The sequence below is a fragment of the Gavialis gangeticus genome, unplaced genomic scaffold, assembly GCF_001723915.1.
Source record: "Gavialis gangeticus isolate Ggan-Ray unplaced genomic scaffold, GavGan_comp1, whole genome shotgun sequence".
Taxonomy (NCBI): domain Eukaryota; kingdom Metazoa; phylum Chordata; order Crocodylia; family Gavialidae; genus Gavialis; species Gavialis gangeticus.
Window position 1 is genome coordinate 90495417 of NW_017729025.1, and position 15405 is coordinate 90510821.

Below are 15405 nucleotides of genomic sequence, written 5' to 3' on the forward strand. Positions count from 1 at the left end.
CCCCCCCCCCCCCCCCCCCCCCCCCCCGGGATTTTTTGAGCTTCCTGCTTTGCTTTGAACTTTAGCGCATTTCATTGTGCCATTTGTGTCTCCCATTGGACTTTGATGGAGGCAATTGATAGCTAAGTTCATTCCTCAAACTCCATTTAAATGCATTGAGCAAGATTGTCCTTTTAGAAGGGCAAAATAGTACATGATTTGACATACAGACTAAATGAAGATGCTTCTTTCTGAATAGGTGCAACTAATATACTTAGGTAGGGTAGAGATGCACCTCAGAATGAGACGCAGAAGTTTTTGAGTAAAACTGATGTGAGCTCTTGCTGATGAAAGCTTATGCATCTCTGATTCAGTTAATCTATGAGGTGCACCTTGCCTGACTTCAGATTAACATGCTTACTACCTCCTTCTAATTATATTGGTATTTTGGTGGGCTTTTTTGTGCTCCCTCTTTTTTTTTGGAGGATGGCTGACAAAGTAGGCTACTGCATATGAAAGCTTATGCATTTCTGAATGAATTAGTCTATAAGGTGCCATCCTGCCCTGCCTCTTGTAAATTAAGAGATTTTTAAAAAGGAGAAATGTTCATATTTCTTGAAATATGGATATTGTTTGCCCTTTTTTCAGTTCTTAGTCAAGAGAGAGTGACAGCTCTGAGATTGACACTGTAACATGAATTATTTACAGGTGTATTTCTGTTGCATTACTCATGGTTTGCTGTGCATCTGAGTTTACTTTCTTTTAGGTATAGTTAATAATGTGCTCATTATGTATTCAGTCCCCAATTGTGGATAATTCTGCATTCCTTGCACATTTGAAGCTTCCACAGAAGTGAAAACATTTTTTTAATGGAATGACTGTAGTATGAGTCTGGGATGTGCAAATAATGCAGGAGCAGGCCTGTGGTGTTCATTTTACAAGGTGGTTTCAGCCCTGCTCATAGTTTTCAGTCACTTTTCCACCCTGTCCCCTCCGGAAAAATGGATGCCTTATTATTTTATTTCCTTCTTTCCCAGGTCTTGAGAATTTCATTCTTCATTCAGTGTGGCTTCATGTAGTTGGGAACTTCTAGATGCTTTACATTTTGTGTAGCAATGGAAAACTACTAACCATTAGCAAATCATCATTTGAATTTAGACTTTGTTTATGCCACATTTTTTTTGTCCTGCATTTAACTGGTTGCTTATGTATGTAGACCACACAATAGCTGCTATGCTGCTGCACTCTACAGTCATTGCCATGTGGTGGGAAAATGCAGGGATTTCAGCATTTCTATTGTGACATACGAAGGATATTAGTAATTTGTCTTCGTAGAGTTCCTTTCACTTAAAGATCTTGCTGTGCTTTGTGTAACCAGTGAAGACTTAGAGTGGTAGATAGATCACTGTTTTACCCACTGAACCGTGGAAATGCTAAGACCTTGCAGCAAGTCAGGGGCAGAGCCAGGTTTAAAATCTCTTATTCTATAATTGCTGGGAACATGTACATCAATGTCTGTATTGCTCTAGTAATTATAATAATGTTAAAGGGGAGAGAAGAGTAGGGCACCCTAAATGGTGCTACTGCAAGCAGAATATGAAGGCTTTTGGAATTGATGCAGACCTTTGGGAGGCCTTAGCAGGAGACAGGACAAAGTGGCACTCCCTTCTCAATCATGGAGTCCAACATCACGGTGAGAAATGGTCACTCATGTTACAACAGAAATGTGACCTGTTGGTACAGCCACCCCTAATGTCATGTACACCTGTGACCACTGTAGCAGGACCAGCAAGTCTAGCATTGGTCTTTGCAGCCACAAGAGAAGATGCACCACCAATCAAAAGAATAACTGCAATATCCACCATCACTCATTGATGAACAGATGTCATATAGATAAATATTAAGGACTCCCATTCTGATTGTACTGCAGTCATTATTTTGCATTGGTTTCAGTGCAGGCAGGATCTTGTCCTGACTAATTGATTCTTGCAAACTTTCACCTATTGTCAGTGACATGATTTGCTCCTGGAATCCATTTTCACAAGATATACGTGTATGCCTAAGTCTGGCCATGTTTATAAAACATGGCATCTTGTCTCCCAGGCTTTTCAATGACTGGCTCTAACTTTAGACTATCTGTTTACTTGCATTCAAACAGAGAGAGGTGCTTTGTCTATCTCTTCCACTTAGCAAATGCTACAGCTCATATTTTAGTCCATGCATGATGTATGTAACCTGCCAGTACTGTTTTTCTCTACTAACATTCCTAAGAACTAAAGGTATCTGTGTGATTACCGTATCTTCATGTATTAGCTGGAGATGAAAGAAATAGAAAATATTATGTGGAGTGAAACATTTCTAAATAGGGAAACATTTACAGAATATACTTATGAGGTATGCTAATAAGAGAGATGCTTGGAAAAATGCTGACAACTTTTGGGAGAGGGTGGCAGAGGAGGTTGGTCAAAATTCTGAATATAGTGATATGCATACATTGTCTTTTGAAAATGTGTGTGTGGAGGGGTGCCAAGTTCTACTGAGTAGGTCCTTTCAGGAATCTGTAATTGTTCTGCCTTTCTTCCCAGATAACCTCCTAGGGATTTCTTGGGTTGACAGTTCCTGGATTCCAATATTAAACAATGGAAGCGTGCTGGACTACTTCTCGGAGCGGAGTAATCCGTTCTATGACCGGACATGTAACAATGAAGTAGTCAAAATGCAACGGCTGACATTGGAGCACTTGAAGTAAGCTTCTATAAAGAGTGGTGAAGTGGTAGAGAAGTTGAACTATATCTTCTCTCCATTCTGGTTGAGCTTTGTCCTGTACTTTTTTGGATGCTGGTGAAAGTCCTGGGAAACATGGCAGCTATGTGCAAAGGAGTCTTGGCACATCCATATTGGGAGATGTCAAAAAGTCAGTTTGCTGGAAAGCTATTTTTTTTCTCTTAGGCAGTTGACAGAAGGATGTCCAGGAACAATGATTTAGCTGGATTTTGCAATTGGATGTTATATTTTTTGTAAGATAAGTAGAATCTAAGTTAGATACTTCAAGCTTGTCTATAGAAATATAAATAAGTATGTATATGCTATCTATCACTTACGTGGTAGTTCCCACTAACCTGAATTAGGCGTCATTATTAGAATAGCTCTCCCCATGGCTGCTATAACTTTTTTTAAATTTAGGCCACAAAGGAGATGAGCTGCATAGGCAACTAGTCACAAGTGGCTATTTATCAACATTGTGCAATTTGCTTTCTTTGGGAGAGAGCCCAGGCAGAAGTGGCTGGTATGAAGCTGCAGGCACAAGTGAAGTGCATTGACCACTGTTTGTGGATCAAAGAATGGAACAGCAGGGATCACGTAGATTAGGCAAGATGCTCATTGGCAAAGTGATGTTCATTTGCTGTGATTGGGAAGGAGCTTTTGTGTATCCCCTTACACACATTCTGGTCAGTACCATTGGTCCTTGGCTCCCAAATGTAAGCATCAGCTGTAGCTAGCTATAGTTTCCATTTGTTTATTCTTCTGTTAACCAGTTTGCCAAGAGATTGAGCTCAGGATTTCTTAACATTCTTTGAGCCCAAAGCTAGGTTTTGATGTTTAGCTTGGAAAGATTTAATGGCATGAAAGATCTCATAGCCCATCACAGTTTCCAGGCCTTGTAACATCTCATTGAGTTTTCACATCCTATATGTTCACTCTCAGATGACTAAATATATTTATTCTGGTCGCTTGCCTTTCAGTCAAATGATTGGAGTGGAGTATATCCTCCTTCATGCTCAAGAGCCCATTCTCTTCATTATTCGAAAGCAGCAAAGACAGTCTCCTACACAAGGTAAGGTTGCTCACAGTTTCTGTCTCTGATTACAGTTAGTCTTTTTTTTGTTATATTTCTGTTCTGTATGTGTGTTCATATTATTCCCCTTATCTTAAATATCTTTAAATCTAGTGTTTTATTTGAGAGAGAGTATGGATACATCTAGTGCTGTTAAAAATACTCTCTCAGCACACCTCAAATGTAATGTTGCCCCAGAAGGGTGGTCTGCACTCTGATACTAGCTTGGGATTGCCCTCTTGTGGCAAAATGCTCATAATGCAGAGAAAAGGTGCTGCTTTGCAGTATATTTTCCTGTGGGCAACTGGTACTTATTAGTATGCGCTATGCTCTATTCCTGTGCTATGCTATGCTATACATAAGACTCTTGGTTTAAATAGCTAAACATAAGGCTTGTTTTGTGCTTGCCTGAGGCTGACTAGTACAAATTGAATTTAATGGTGATCATTCCTGAGTGGTTACCATGCTGTCTGGAAACCCTTGCTTTCCATGGATTAGGGTGAGGGGAACATTTGTACTGCTAGTTGCATAATTGCATTTTTATCCTGCAGGTTTACCAACTTGAACTGTGATCTGTCAGACTGAACATGCTAAGTAGGGCCATATAAACATGGGAGTAGGAAACTTTCCAGGAAAAGCCAGGTTACTACAGATTTGAGTGTTGGTGATTTAGCAAGTGACAGAGTTCAACTTGAGTCAGTACTGAACCAGGACTCCATTGCAATGTTAGATGGCATTGAGGTATTGGAGATTGTGTAGATATAAAAACTAACACTTCAGGTTATTAAAGAATCCCATGGCATCCTAAGCAAGAGGAAAGAATTTACCTGCACCTTGCCAAAGGTCCACATGAAATAACTGCATTCCCCTCTCTACCCTCTTCCCTCTCTCCCCCCCCCCCCGGCCCCAGTCACATACAGCTGGATTTTGTATTCCTTGTTCTAAATTTGCTTGTAGCAGTCTTCTGATAGTTAACTGCAGGGTGAACTGTGTTCTGCATTTACCATACATAATCTGTAAATCACTTTGGGATCATTTAGAATAAATGTTTTAGGAATGAAATATACAGGCAAGGTAAAGAGCCTTGGCTGCCCAGGAGCGGGGAGTGGGATGATGCATGTCTCTCGGGCATCTCATCAGTTTCTTCAAATGAATGCTTTTGCCCCATTTGCTGAGACCTCTACAGCTCCTCCTCCTTCATTTGAAGAAACCAACAAGATGACAGGGACAGGTGTTTAAAATGCTCCTATCCCAGCAAAAACCGGATGTATGGTTACATTAGAACCTCTACTGTGTCTCAAGGCAGCTTGTTCCAGTGCTTTACCTCCCTCACACTGAGACATTTCTTCCTAATCCAATCTAATTTTCATTTGTTTCAACTTCAGATCCTTCCTACTTATCTTATCCCCTGTGTATCTCCCCATGGAGAATAGTCAGGCACCATTCTCTTTCTATATGGTATCACATTCCCTCTCAGTTTTATCTTCTCCAGACTAAATGATCCTAGTTCTTTCTAACTTTCTTTGTAAAACATGTTTCCTGGACATGTATCCATTATCCTGGTTGGGACTGCAGTGGCTCGTGTCTGTACCAGCACTGTCAGTCTCAATGCATGTGATGACTTTCATCTCCCAGGTAAGTCTAGACTCTCCAAACTAGCTCTGGGGGATTAATGACCAATAAAAAGGAATAAAATGCATCTGTTCCAGAGCAAGCAGAAATTAGACTCCTCCCTTTGCTTCAATTTAGCTGATTCTTGGGCCACAGAGTTGTTTTCACTTTTGACCTGAAAAGGAAGCTTTGCAGAGTGTTTCTGTCAGACAGATCTGTGAATAAAAATCTAGGGAGTAGCTTTAGAGACTTATAGCTGCAACCTTGTCCTTCCTGGCTTTAAAAGTTTAATTACTCCTTATTAGAACAGCACTAAGGGAACAATATAAAATGGGAAGCCCTAATAACATGTGCTGCTGTTCTGTAGAAAATGACAGTGCTTTGCTGCTTAGTTTTTGGGAAGGCTGGGAATCTGTTTTTCTTTCTCACTAGCTTACATTGGGTAAACCTTTGTCTATGCTGGAATAGCAGTGGAGGCCAGAGGGCAGGTTCCTTTCCTGTGGCTGCCTCCAGGGCAGTACCTGAACAAAGCTGGATGCGACATCTGTGAGGGGGCACCGAGGAGGAGCTTTTGCCCTTAAACACGTTGGGGCAACTGTTGGTATTAGATTTATGACCCAGATACCTTGTTCCGGGCAAACCCAAACCCTCAGACCAACCGCAACCTTTTCATTTGATGATACAGGCAGTCCTCAGACTTACGACACAATTGGTTCCTGAAAGCCGGGTCTTAAGTCGAAACATTGTAACTCGGAACCAATTTTCCCATAGGAAACAATGTTATCAATGGGTTCCTGAACGAAGGCCCAATACCCTATTTTCACCAAAGATAGCCCAGAATTTTGTACTCAGTCAATCATAGATGAGTAATATAGCTACATTAATGTATTTATATTGTAAATACCAATCATTGATTTGAAAGGACTTCTTTGAGGTGATTTTGCTGGACTTTTTGAAGGGCTCTTGGTTGGACTTTTTGAAGGGTTCTTGGCTGCAGGTTTTTTTGGAGTATTGACTGCTTTCTTAAAGAAAGCGTCCAAAGAAGTTTGGACAGGTGTTCTTCAGGGAGATGGACGACACAGTGAACTTGTTTGCTTATGTGGTGTTGCGTTGTAAAGTCGAAACTGACATCAGAAAGTTGAAACGGTGTCAATTTATAAACATTGTAACTTCAAACACTGTAAGTCAAGGACTGCCTGTAGGCAAATTTTATTGATACACAATGATACCAGATAAAAATAATGCAAGCAAGGCAAACAAAATACTTCCCCCCATTTTATATCTACAGGTCCTAGGGTGGTCACCAGGGTGGATAAAAATCAACATATTTTTTTTTTGAAAAGTTGGATTTTTTTTATGTAAATCGGATTTTTTTTATTTAATCGGAATTTTTATTTTTTGTTGAGATGCTTTTAAAAAAACAGCAAACTTATACAGGCAGTCTTCGACTTACAACATTTTGAGTTACAAAGTTTTGCGTTTACAATGTTTATAAATTGACACCGTTTCAACTTTTTGATGTCAGTTTTTGACTTTATAACTGCTTGTAAATTGGTTCCAAGTTACAACGTTTTGACTTAAGTGTTATGAATTACGCTCTTAATGCCATGTGCAGTTAGCTCTAGGCTGGGGCAATGATCACGCAGAGGAGGTATCCAAAGTCAGATACAGAATCTTTATTCACTGCAGTGAGGTGCCTCCGAGGAGAGACCTCGCCTACCAGTTATAATACTATTTTATACCTTGTTAGTATATCAGCATTAGTTCGTGATTGGCTCGTGCTTGTAAGAATACCCAATCATCTACTAACTAAATTACTATTCTATCAATCAAGTGACATTGTGTGTGTGAACACTGAAGTTTAACTCTCGTGACTGCATGTTTTATATATTCTTGCCAAGCAGTCTGCTTGAAAGAAAACAATTTTTGTACTGCTTTCAAGGTTTTTCTGTTGACGAGGCTCCTCTGTTGACCGGATTCAGCTAGTTTCATATCTTATCAGTAAGCCTTTACGCAGCACTTCTCTTCTCACCCGTCTAGTATGTGCTGTGTCCGCTTCTATGTATTGAGGTTAAAGGTAAAAGAAATGGCCTTACTTCTATATTGCAAAATCCACACACAACATTAAGACATGGTTTTCGGGAACCAATTGTGTTGTAAGTCTGAGGACTGCCTGTATAAAGATAGTTTTAATCTGAGATATAGTTTCATAGTTTCTAGGGTCGGAAGGGACCTGAGCAGATCATCAAGTCCGACCCCCTGCCATGGCAGGAAAGAGTACTGAGGTCAAACGACCCCAGCAAGGTGTACATCTAGCCTCCTCTTAAACACCCCCAGGGTAGGAGCCTGCACCACTTCTCTTGGAAGTTGGTTCCAGATCCTAGCCGCCCTGACTGTGAAGTAGCGCCTCCTGATATCTAGCCTAAATCTACCCTCTGTCAGCTTATGACCGTTATTCCTAGTCACTCCTGGTAGTGCTTGGGGGAACAGGGACTTCCCCAGTGCCTGCTGGTCCCCTCTGACTAGTTTGTAACAGGCCACTAGATCCCCCCCCATCGGCCTTTTCTTGTGGAGGCTGAACAAGTTCAGGTCCCGTAGCCTTTCTTCATAGGGCCTGCCCTGCTGACCCCTGATCATGTGAGTGGCCCTCCTCTGGACCCTCTCCATGTTGTCCACATTCCTCTTGAAGTGCGGCGCCCAGAACTGGATGCAGTACTCCAGCTGCAGCCTGACCAGTGTCGCATAGAGGGGGAGTATCACCTCCTTGGACCTGCTTGAGATGCTAAAGCTCAAAGATATCATCATGGAATAGGGATTATAACTTCTAATTATATACTGTTTAAGACAATATTGCTGGATAAAGTATATGAGAGAGAAATTGTACAGTGTGCAGAAAGTCTAGAGGGGATGATTGTTAACCTGAGTCTTGATGGGTGGAACAATGTCCACAATGATCCAGTAATATGTGCTTGTGTGACAACAGAAGAAGAGACTGTCTACCTTACAGAAACAATTGATACATCAGGAAATGCACACAGCAGAATACTTACAAGTGATAGTAAAAGCTATAAAAAACTGTGAAAAAAATTTCAAATGTCTAGTACATAGCAGTCACAAACAATGCTGCAAATGTATCAGAGATGAGAAGAAATCTAGAAGAAAGTAAAGAAAGCCCCTAGCTAATAATATATGTTTGCTCACTTGATGTACCTCTTAGCCAAAGGTTTCAGTGTTCCAGAAATAAAAGCTAATGTTGAAATTGCAGAATACTTCTCTAACAACCACTTTGCAGCAGCTGCTCTGAAGAAAGCAGGAGGAACCAAGCTAACTCTCTCAGAAGATGCGTGATGTAACTCAGTAGTGGACTGTTTTGAACAATATATTGAGAACTCACCTAATCCGATGACTATTTGTGAACAAAATTGTGACCAAATAGATGGAACTGACACAGCCAGAGTTCTCAAATTTGGGCTAAAGTGAAATGTAGAACATATGCTGGCTATCTTGAAGCCTGCTTCTGTAGCCTTGAATGACGTGCAGGGAAATCGCTATTTTATTGCTGATGCTATTGAAATTTGGAAGGAACTGAGTGAGACCTTGAAAAGACAAATACACAATGACAGAGTTAAATTACAGGCAATTAAAAAACAAATGGATCAAGCACTATCTCCAGTTCATTTTCTTGCCAGTATTCTCAATACCCAGTACTAGGGTCAGTTTTTATCTACTGAAGAGGAGGAGTGGGCTATGACATGGGCATCCAACAATCATCCCTCCATAATACCAACTACAATAAAGTTCAAGCCTAAGGGTGAACTGTTTAAAAATATGTATGTTTGCTGATGAGATTTCAAACAAAGTCACATCAGTGAACTGGTAGAAGTCACTTAAGCACGAGGTGCTTGCCACCTCCCCCCTGCCAGCGGCGGTGTCTGCGGGAGTTCCCCTGCTTACCACAGCTGTGCTCCCGCTGCTGCTGCCATGCCCCCACAGCCACTGGGGTCACGTGCTGTTCATGTGTATAACCCAGTATTTTAAGTTTCTCATGTTAACCTGGCTGAAATAATCTATTTAATTTTTATTAAAAACACATCTCACAGAACTAAAATAGTTAAAAATTCAAAAATACATATACTTGTTTTGTTGAAATAATTATACATGTTTGCTGTTGAAGAAAAATATCCAGAATACATAAGAATGTTGTTTTACTAAAAACAATTTAAATATCATAATTCAGCTTTCTGATGTTGCTGCAAAATTAATCTGCAAAAATATCAAAATAAATTACTGCTTTAAAATGTATACGGTGTACCTTCTAAAAATTAAACCTACATCTATCTCTGAGTTGTGAGTAATATGTATTAAGGTTATATCAAACAGCAAGAATGCACTTTTTGTAGAAAGCATTGATTAAATTGAAGCTTCCTGACTAGTGGTTTAAATCATAATTTAAATTGATTTGATTTAAATCAAATCCACCCTGGTGGTCACAAAGGGAAGGCATGTCTTGGCCATTTTGCAAGTTTTACCCTGTGGTTTTCTTTTGAACGTTAGATGTCAGCAGCCTGGAGGTCAAGGGCAGAGGCCCAACCCCCACCAGTGGAGTGGGTGAGATGGGTTGGTGGTTCTCCCTTTGTTCATGGTGGCCTTGGGTTTCCCCCTCAGGGACCCTTTTTGCTTGTCTGAAATCCTTTCTTTTGTATTTTTTTCCTCCTCTGATGACTTTTTATTTCCAGGCATTGCTGATTGGTTTCCCCGTGGAAAACCACATTGTCCACTTTCTATATCAGGATATTCTTTTGTTTCCAAAAACCCATTACACAAACACATTTGAATTTGGTCATTTACTGGTATTTTAATTTGGTTTGTTCACCAAAACCAGAAATTCCAAGGGCTCTGCAGCTGGTCACTGGGACCTAGCCAATGAGGCAGAGTCCCTTATTTCATATTATGGAACAGTATGGTACATGTCTTTAATATCCTAGCCTGTGTATGCCCGCTTGTCTGTTGGCCTTAGACACAGTGTCTGCTGGTACCAGACGCAGTGGGCCTTGAAGGAAACTGTGTCACAAGCAGGCTTTTAGAAACCAATTAAATCTTGCCATTCCCCTGAACCATTGTTCTAATCCAATATCTACTTTACCTGTAAGCCAGTTCCTAAAAGCAAACCTCTGAATATTATTTTTTAGCCATAAATCCCCTTCTTGAAGGTCTTACACCTTCACATTATAAATGGAGCATAATTGAGGGAAATACCTGGAATGTTTATTGGGGTTGCAGGGAAGACCTCCACCAGTCATTCTGGGAAAAGCATCATGGTATTTGTGATCAGGGGCTTCAACGGGCTGGACATTGTGATGAATCCTTAACTGTTGTCCAAATGTTGCCTATGCCCAATTTGACTTGTTTTTTGCCTTGGCATGTCCTAACCCAGCAGCCGAGTTTTAGCCAGTTAAGTTTAAACAGACCTTTTATGCTGGGGCTGGGGAATGCATGGCCCGAGATGCCATTAAACCTTTTCCTCAGCATTCCAGGTAGCACTCCACTCGGCAATTAGTAGTTCATCTCATTGTCAGGATGGCTGTTTAGGTCAGGGAAGCATTCCTTGGTTAGAATCTTTGGGGACTGGACACGTTCCTAGTAATTTTACCTCTCCTGTACAACCAGATGCTTGGTGCCATTATAGCACTACCAGTGCCCCTATGTCCTGCAAGAGCCTGTAGAAATGCCAAGGTTAGACCCTTTCTGTGCAAACTACATGCCTGGTTTTCATCAGGATGCCACCATTTTACTCCCTGTTCTAGATCTTCTCACAAATTTTGGAAATTAGTGAAGCTACATTGCATTACTATTTTACTATAAAATGCTTAAAATACATATTTAGCACAAGCAAAATAAAACAAACAAAAGGATGAAAATAAAAGCAAATGGCTAATTCAGCCTTTTTTTATTTTTGGCATGACTGAACTTTGAGGCCCCGGAAGTGATGTTTCATATGATGCAACATTTTTTGTAGCCACTTTGCAGATATTTCATAGCCTATTATGAAGTTCTGCTTTACATTTTATTGTCTAGCATAGCTAATATTATAACCACGTTACACAAGCACAGCCAAATAAGCAAGACAATTGAGCTCAATTTTTATGTTTATTTTTTGTACCAAACAACTTTTTGATACTTCGGCAGTGGTTTACATCCTGCAAAACACAAAGACAAAAGGGAGACTAAACAACCCCCTTTAGATTAGTTCAGGTTATGGAATTATTTTTGATACTGTTTGGCTTTGTTTACTATAGGCCCTGGCCCTTGTCATTTAGGCCTTTTTTTTTAGTAGTGTGGTACATTATTTGATTTTTTTAAGTGACAGGTGCTCCAAGCACCCTGCCACACACTTTCTCTTCTGGGCCTCCACCAAGGGGTTTTTTTGTTGGGGTATGCTCCCCCTAGTCTTTTTTCATTAAAGGGTGACCCACAAGGCAGTGGGAGCTAACCTTTCCCTGGGGTGGCAACATGTGGCATTTTGTAGAGAATACCCCACCAGAGATAGCTTTACCACATTAACCAGTCCTAGGAGGGTGTAGTTTCCATGTGTTACCCAGGACTAATTTTCAGGCTTTTCTGTCCTGATCATTTTTACCCCTCATGGGCATTGTCTCTCACTTATGGGTTTCCTGGCCCTTTTACACTTGGGCTGTGCCTACACAGGGACCGTTGGCCTATTCATTTTAAGACGCTGGCCCCACCTTGGGCCAGTTGAAATCTCAGGCTCCCCCAGCTCTGGCAGCTTTAGCAGTGGTCTTTTTCAACCTTTGTCCCTTCCTTACTCAGAGCTGTGCACACAGACCAAACAGATACTGTGTTCCTTGTTTACAGTTATCCCACTAGCCGATTACTACATTATTGCAGGCGTGATTTATCAGGCACCTGACTTGGGGTCCGTCATAAACTCCAGAGTGGTGAGTGTTTTTTATATGCATGTGACTGGTATAAAGTTGTTCACATCTGTTTGTCTTTAAGCCTTTCCCTGGTCTGATTTAAGGTCTGATTTTTTTCTTTTTTTTTCTTTTCCATTTTGGGAGAAGGGCCTATGCTGTATAAATAGGGACCTACGTAAATCACGGTTTCAGAGATTTTGCAGAAACTGAAAAAAACAGCATTATCCATGATCCCTGGGTAATCGGGCATTGGCTGCAACTTCTCACAAAATCAGCCAAAAACCAAAACACTAGTAATGACATAGACTGAGTGAAGGTGCTCTCTGCCAATCAGCAGCGAGGGGTGGGGCCACTGGGCCCCTCCACCAATCAGTGGGGGGCGGGGCCACCATGGAATGCCTGTGAACTTGGCTGTGTGCACCACAAGTGGACCACAAAAAACCTTGTTATCTCACTGTGACTTGGGTAGATCCCTATCTAAAGAATGACTAGTTCTGTTTTTAAGAAACCTGATTAACAGTATTGAGTGCTGAGTACCCTGTGTTTAGATGAAGATGGGATGTTTCTAGAAGAGTGTAGTAAGCTCTGATAGCTTATGATAGCTACGATGAGATGACTTGTTAGGGACAGAAGGAAAGAAATAAAAGTTAAAGCAGGACAGTCAGAGGGAGTGTCTCAGGTTAAAACTAAAAAATTATGTTAAAATATGATTTTCTTTTTTGAGGATTTGCTAATAAAAACAAAATTGAACTGAAAGATGTTAAAACAGAATTTGCATTGCACTTAGTGCTGTTTGGTTTATTTTGACACTCGGCTTGGCGAGAACATCGCAGCTAGACTGGTTGTTTTTGCCTCCTGCCTCTCATGCTGTATTATAGTGTTGCAACAGTCCTACCAGATAGACAGATTTTCACCAGCTGTTCTCCAGGGGATAGATGTACATAACAATTACACCACTTTAAAAGGGGGAGGAGAGGGCTTGCCATGATTCAACTGAATCTGCCAGTAGCATTTCATCTGTCTGCTCCCATTTTATGGGAGGTGGAAGTTAAATCTGTGCAGCTTACCTCTATATCAAACAGGGTTAGGTTACTGCAGCATAGGAGTAGACAGACGAAACAAGTACAGTGAATCAGAGGACACAGGCTCACAAGTTGTAAGTCCCCTTTCTCTTTAAAGCATAGATTCATAAATTATAGAGTCAGAAGGGACCCAGTGGATCATCGTGTCCAACCCCCTGCCCCTGGCAGGAAAGACCACCAGGTCAGATGACCACAGCCAGGAGATTGTCAAGCCTCCTCTTGAAGACCTCCAAGTTAGGTGATAGGACCACCCCTCTTGGAAGCCCATTCCAGACTCTGGCCACCCTTATTGTAAAAAAATTTCTTCCCAATATCTAACCTAAATCTTCTCTCTGCTAGTTTGCACCCATTATTCCTAATAACTCCTTGGGGCGCTCTGGTAAACAGCGCATCCCCAATTCCCTGCTGTCCTCCCCTGATAAATTTATAGGCAGCTACATGGTCACCCCTCAGCCATCTTTTGTATAGCCTGAAGAGATCCAGATCTCTCAACCTCTCCTCGTAGGGTCTTTCACGGAGACCACAAATCATGCGAGTGGCCCTCCTCTGAACCCTCTCCAGATCCTCCGTATCCCTCTTGAAGAGCGGTGCCCAAAACTGGACACAGTGCTCCAACTGCGGTCTGACCAGTGCCTCATAGAGGGGAAGCATCACCTCCCTCGATCTGTTGGTCATGCATCTGCTAATACACGACAAGGTGCAATTGCCTTTGTTGATGGCCTCGTTATACTGCTGGCTCATGTTCATCTTGGAGTCAAGTATGACTCCAAGATCTCTCTCAGCCTCAGCTGCTGTAGGTGTGCTGGGGATTCCTCCTTCCTAGGTGGAGTACCTTACATTTAGCTTTGTTGAATTGCATCCTATTACGTTTTGCCCATTGATGTAACCTGTCCAGGTCAGCCTGTAACTGCCCTCTGGAGAATTAACTTTGCCCCATAATTTGGTATCATCCGCTAACTTGGAGAAGGTACTCATCACACCCTCGTCCAAATCGCTGATGAAGATATTTAATAACACCGGCCCAAGGACCGAACCCTGCGGGACCTCACTACCTGCCTCCTTCCAGGCTGAGAATGACCCATCAACCACCACTTTCTTGGTGCAGTCGCTAAGCCAGTTAGCCACCCACCTGACTGTGTAGGTGTCCACTTCACAGCCTGTTAGCTTCCTTATGAGAATAGGATGCAAAACAGTGTCAAAGGCCTTCCTAAAATCCAGGTAGATGACATTGGCCTCCGCTCATGTGTCAAGGCAGTATGTGACGTGGTCATAAAAGGCTATAAGGTTTGTCAGGCAGGATCTACCTGTGATGAACCCGTGCATGTGATTATTTGTCTATCCACACCCTTGATCAGTATAAAAAAAAACCAAAATATTTGAATGTGTGTTTGTAAAAGTTTCTGTTATAAACAAAACCTGATGTTTTGATGCCAAACTAACTGTTCCATGTTTCTTTCATAACTTTGATAATGTTATTCCATAAGAAACTTGAAAATTTTTGCTTGATAAATGGAAAAGCTATTTTAATAGCAGAACAATATTATTCCATGGTACGGTTCTTTGTTCATTTACCAACATATATTTAACATGCTGCTTTCAATGCCAGGCACTATATATGTGATAGAATCTAGGAATAGAGTTTCCTATTTGCTTATATTTATATACTATTTTGTTTAAACCCTGAATATTTCCTTATGCGGACTCCTTCTGAAAGCTCACTGCAGTGCATGGAATTCAGTCTGCTTTTGAAGAAGCTATGGCTTACTGCCGATATCACCCTTCCAAAGGCTACTGGTGGCATTTCAAAGATCAGGAAGAACGAGGTATGAAGCCCAGCCTTTCAGTCATGAAGCAGCTCTCCCTTTTTTTGGACTTTGAAGTAAAGCACCCCAAAAAATGCTTCTATAACTTCTGGTATATTCCCATTAGTATAGGCATGGAGAAGAGAAAGGAACATGAGGAG

The 15405-nt window shown here is 41.3% G+C and overlaps 1 protein-coding gene across 2 annotated transcripts in view; it reads left to right on the plus strand.

The window, feature by feature from the left end:
- The window catches only part of MED6 (mediator complex subunit 6), a 31074-nt gene that overhangs the window by 2033 nt on the left and 13636 nt on the right, over positions 1-15405 (plus strand). For both annotated transcript variants that reach the window (XM_019519144.1, XM_019519143.1), the window contains exons 2-5: positions 2565-2724; positions 3723-3814; positions 12299-12381; positions 15157-15265. In XM_019519144.1, coding sequence (XP_019374689.1) covers positions 2565-2724; positions 3723-3814; positions 12299-12381; positions 15157-15265 — 444 coding nt within the window. The remainder of the gene's footprint in view (positions 1-2564; positions 2725-3722; positions 3815-12298; positions 12382-15156; positions 15266-15405) is intronic.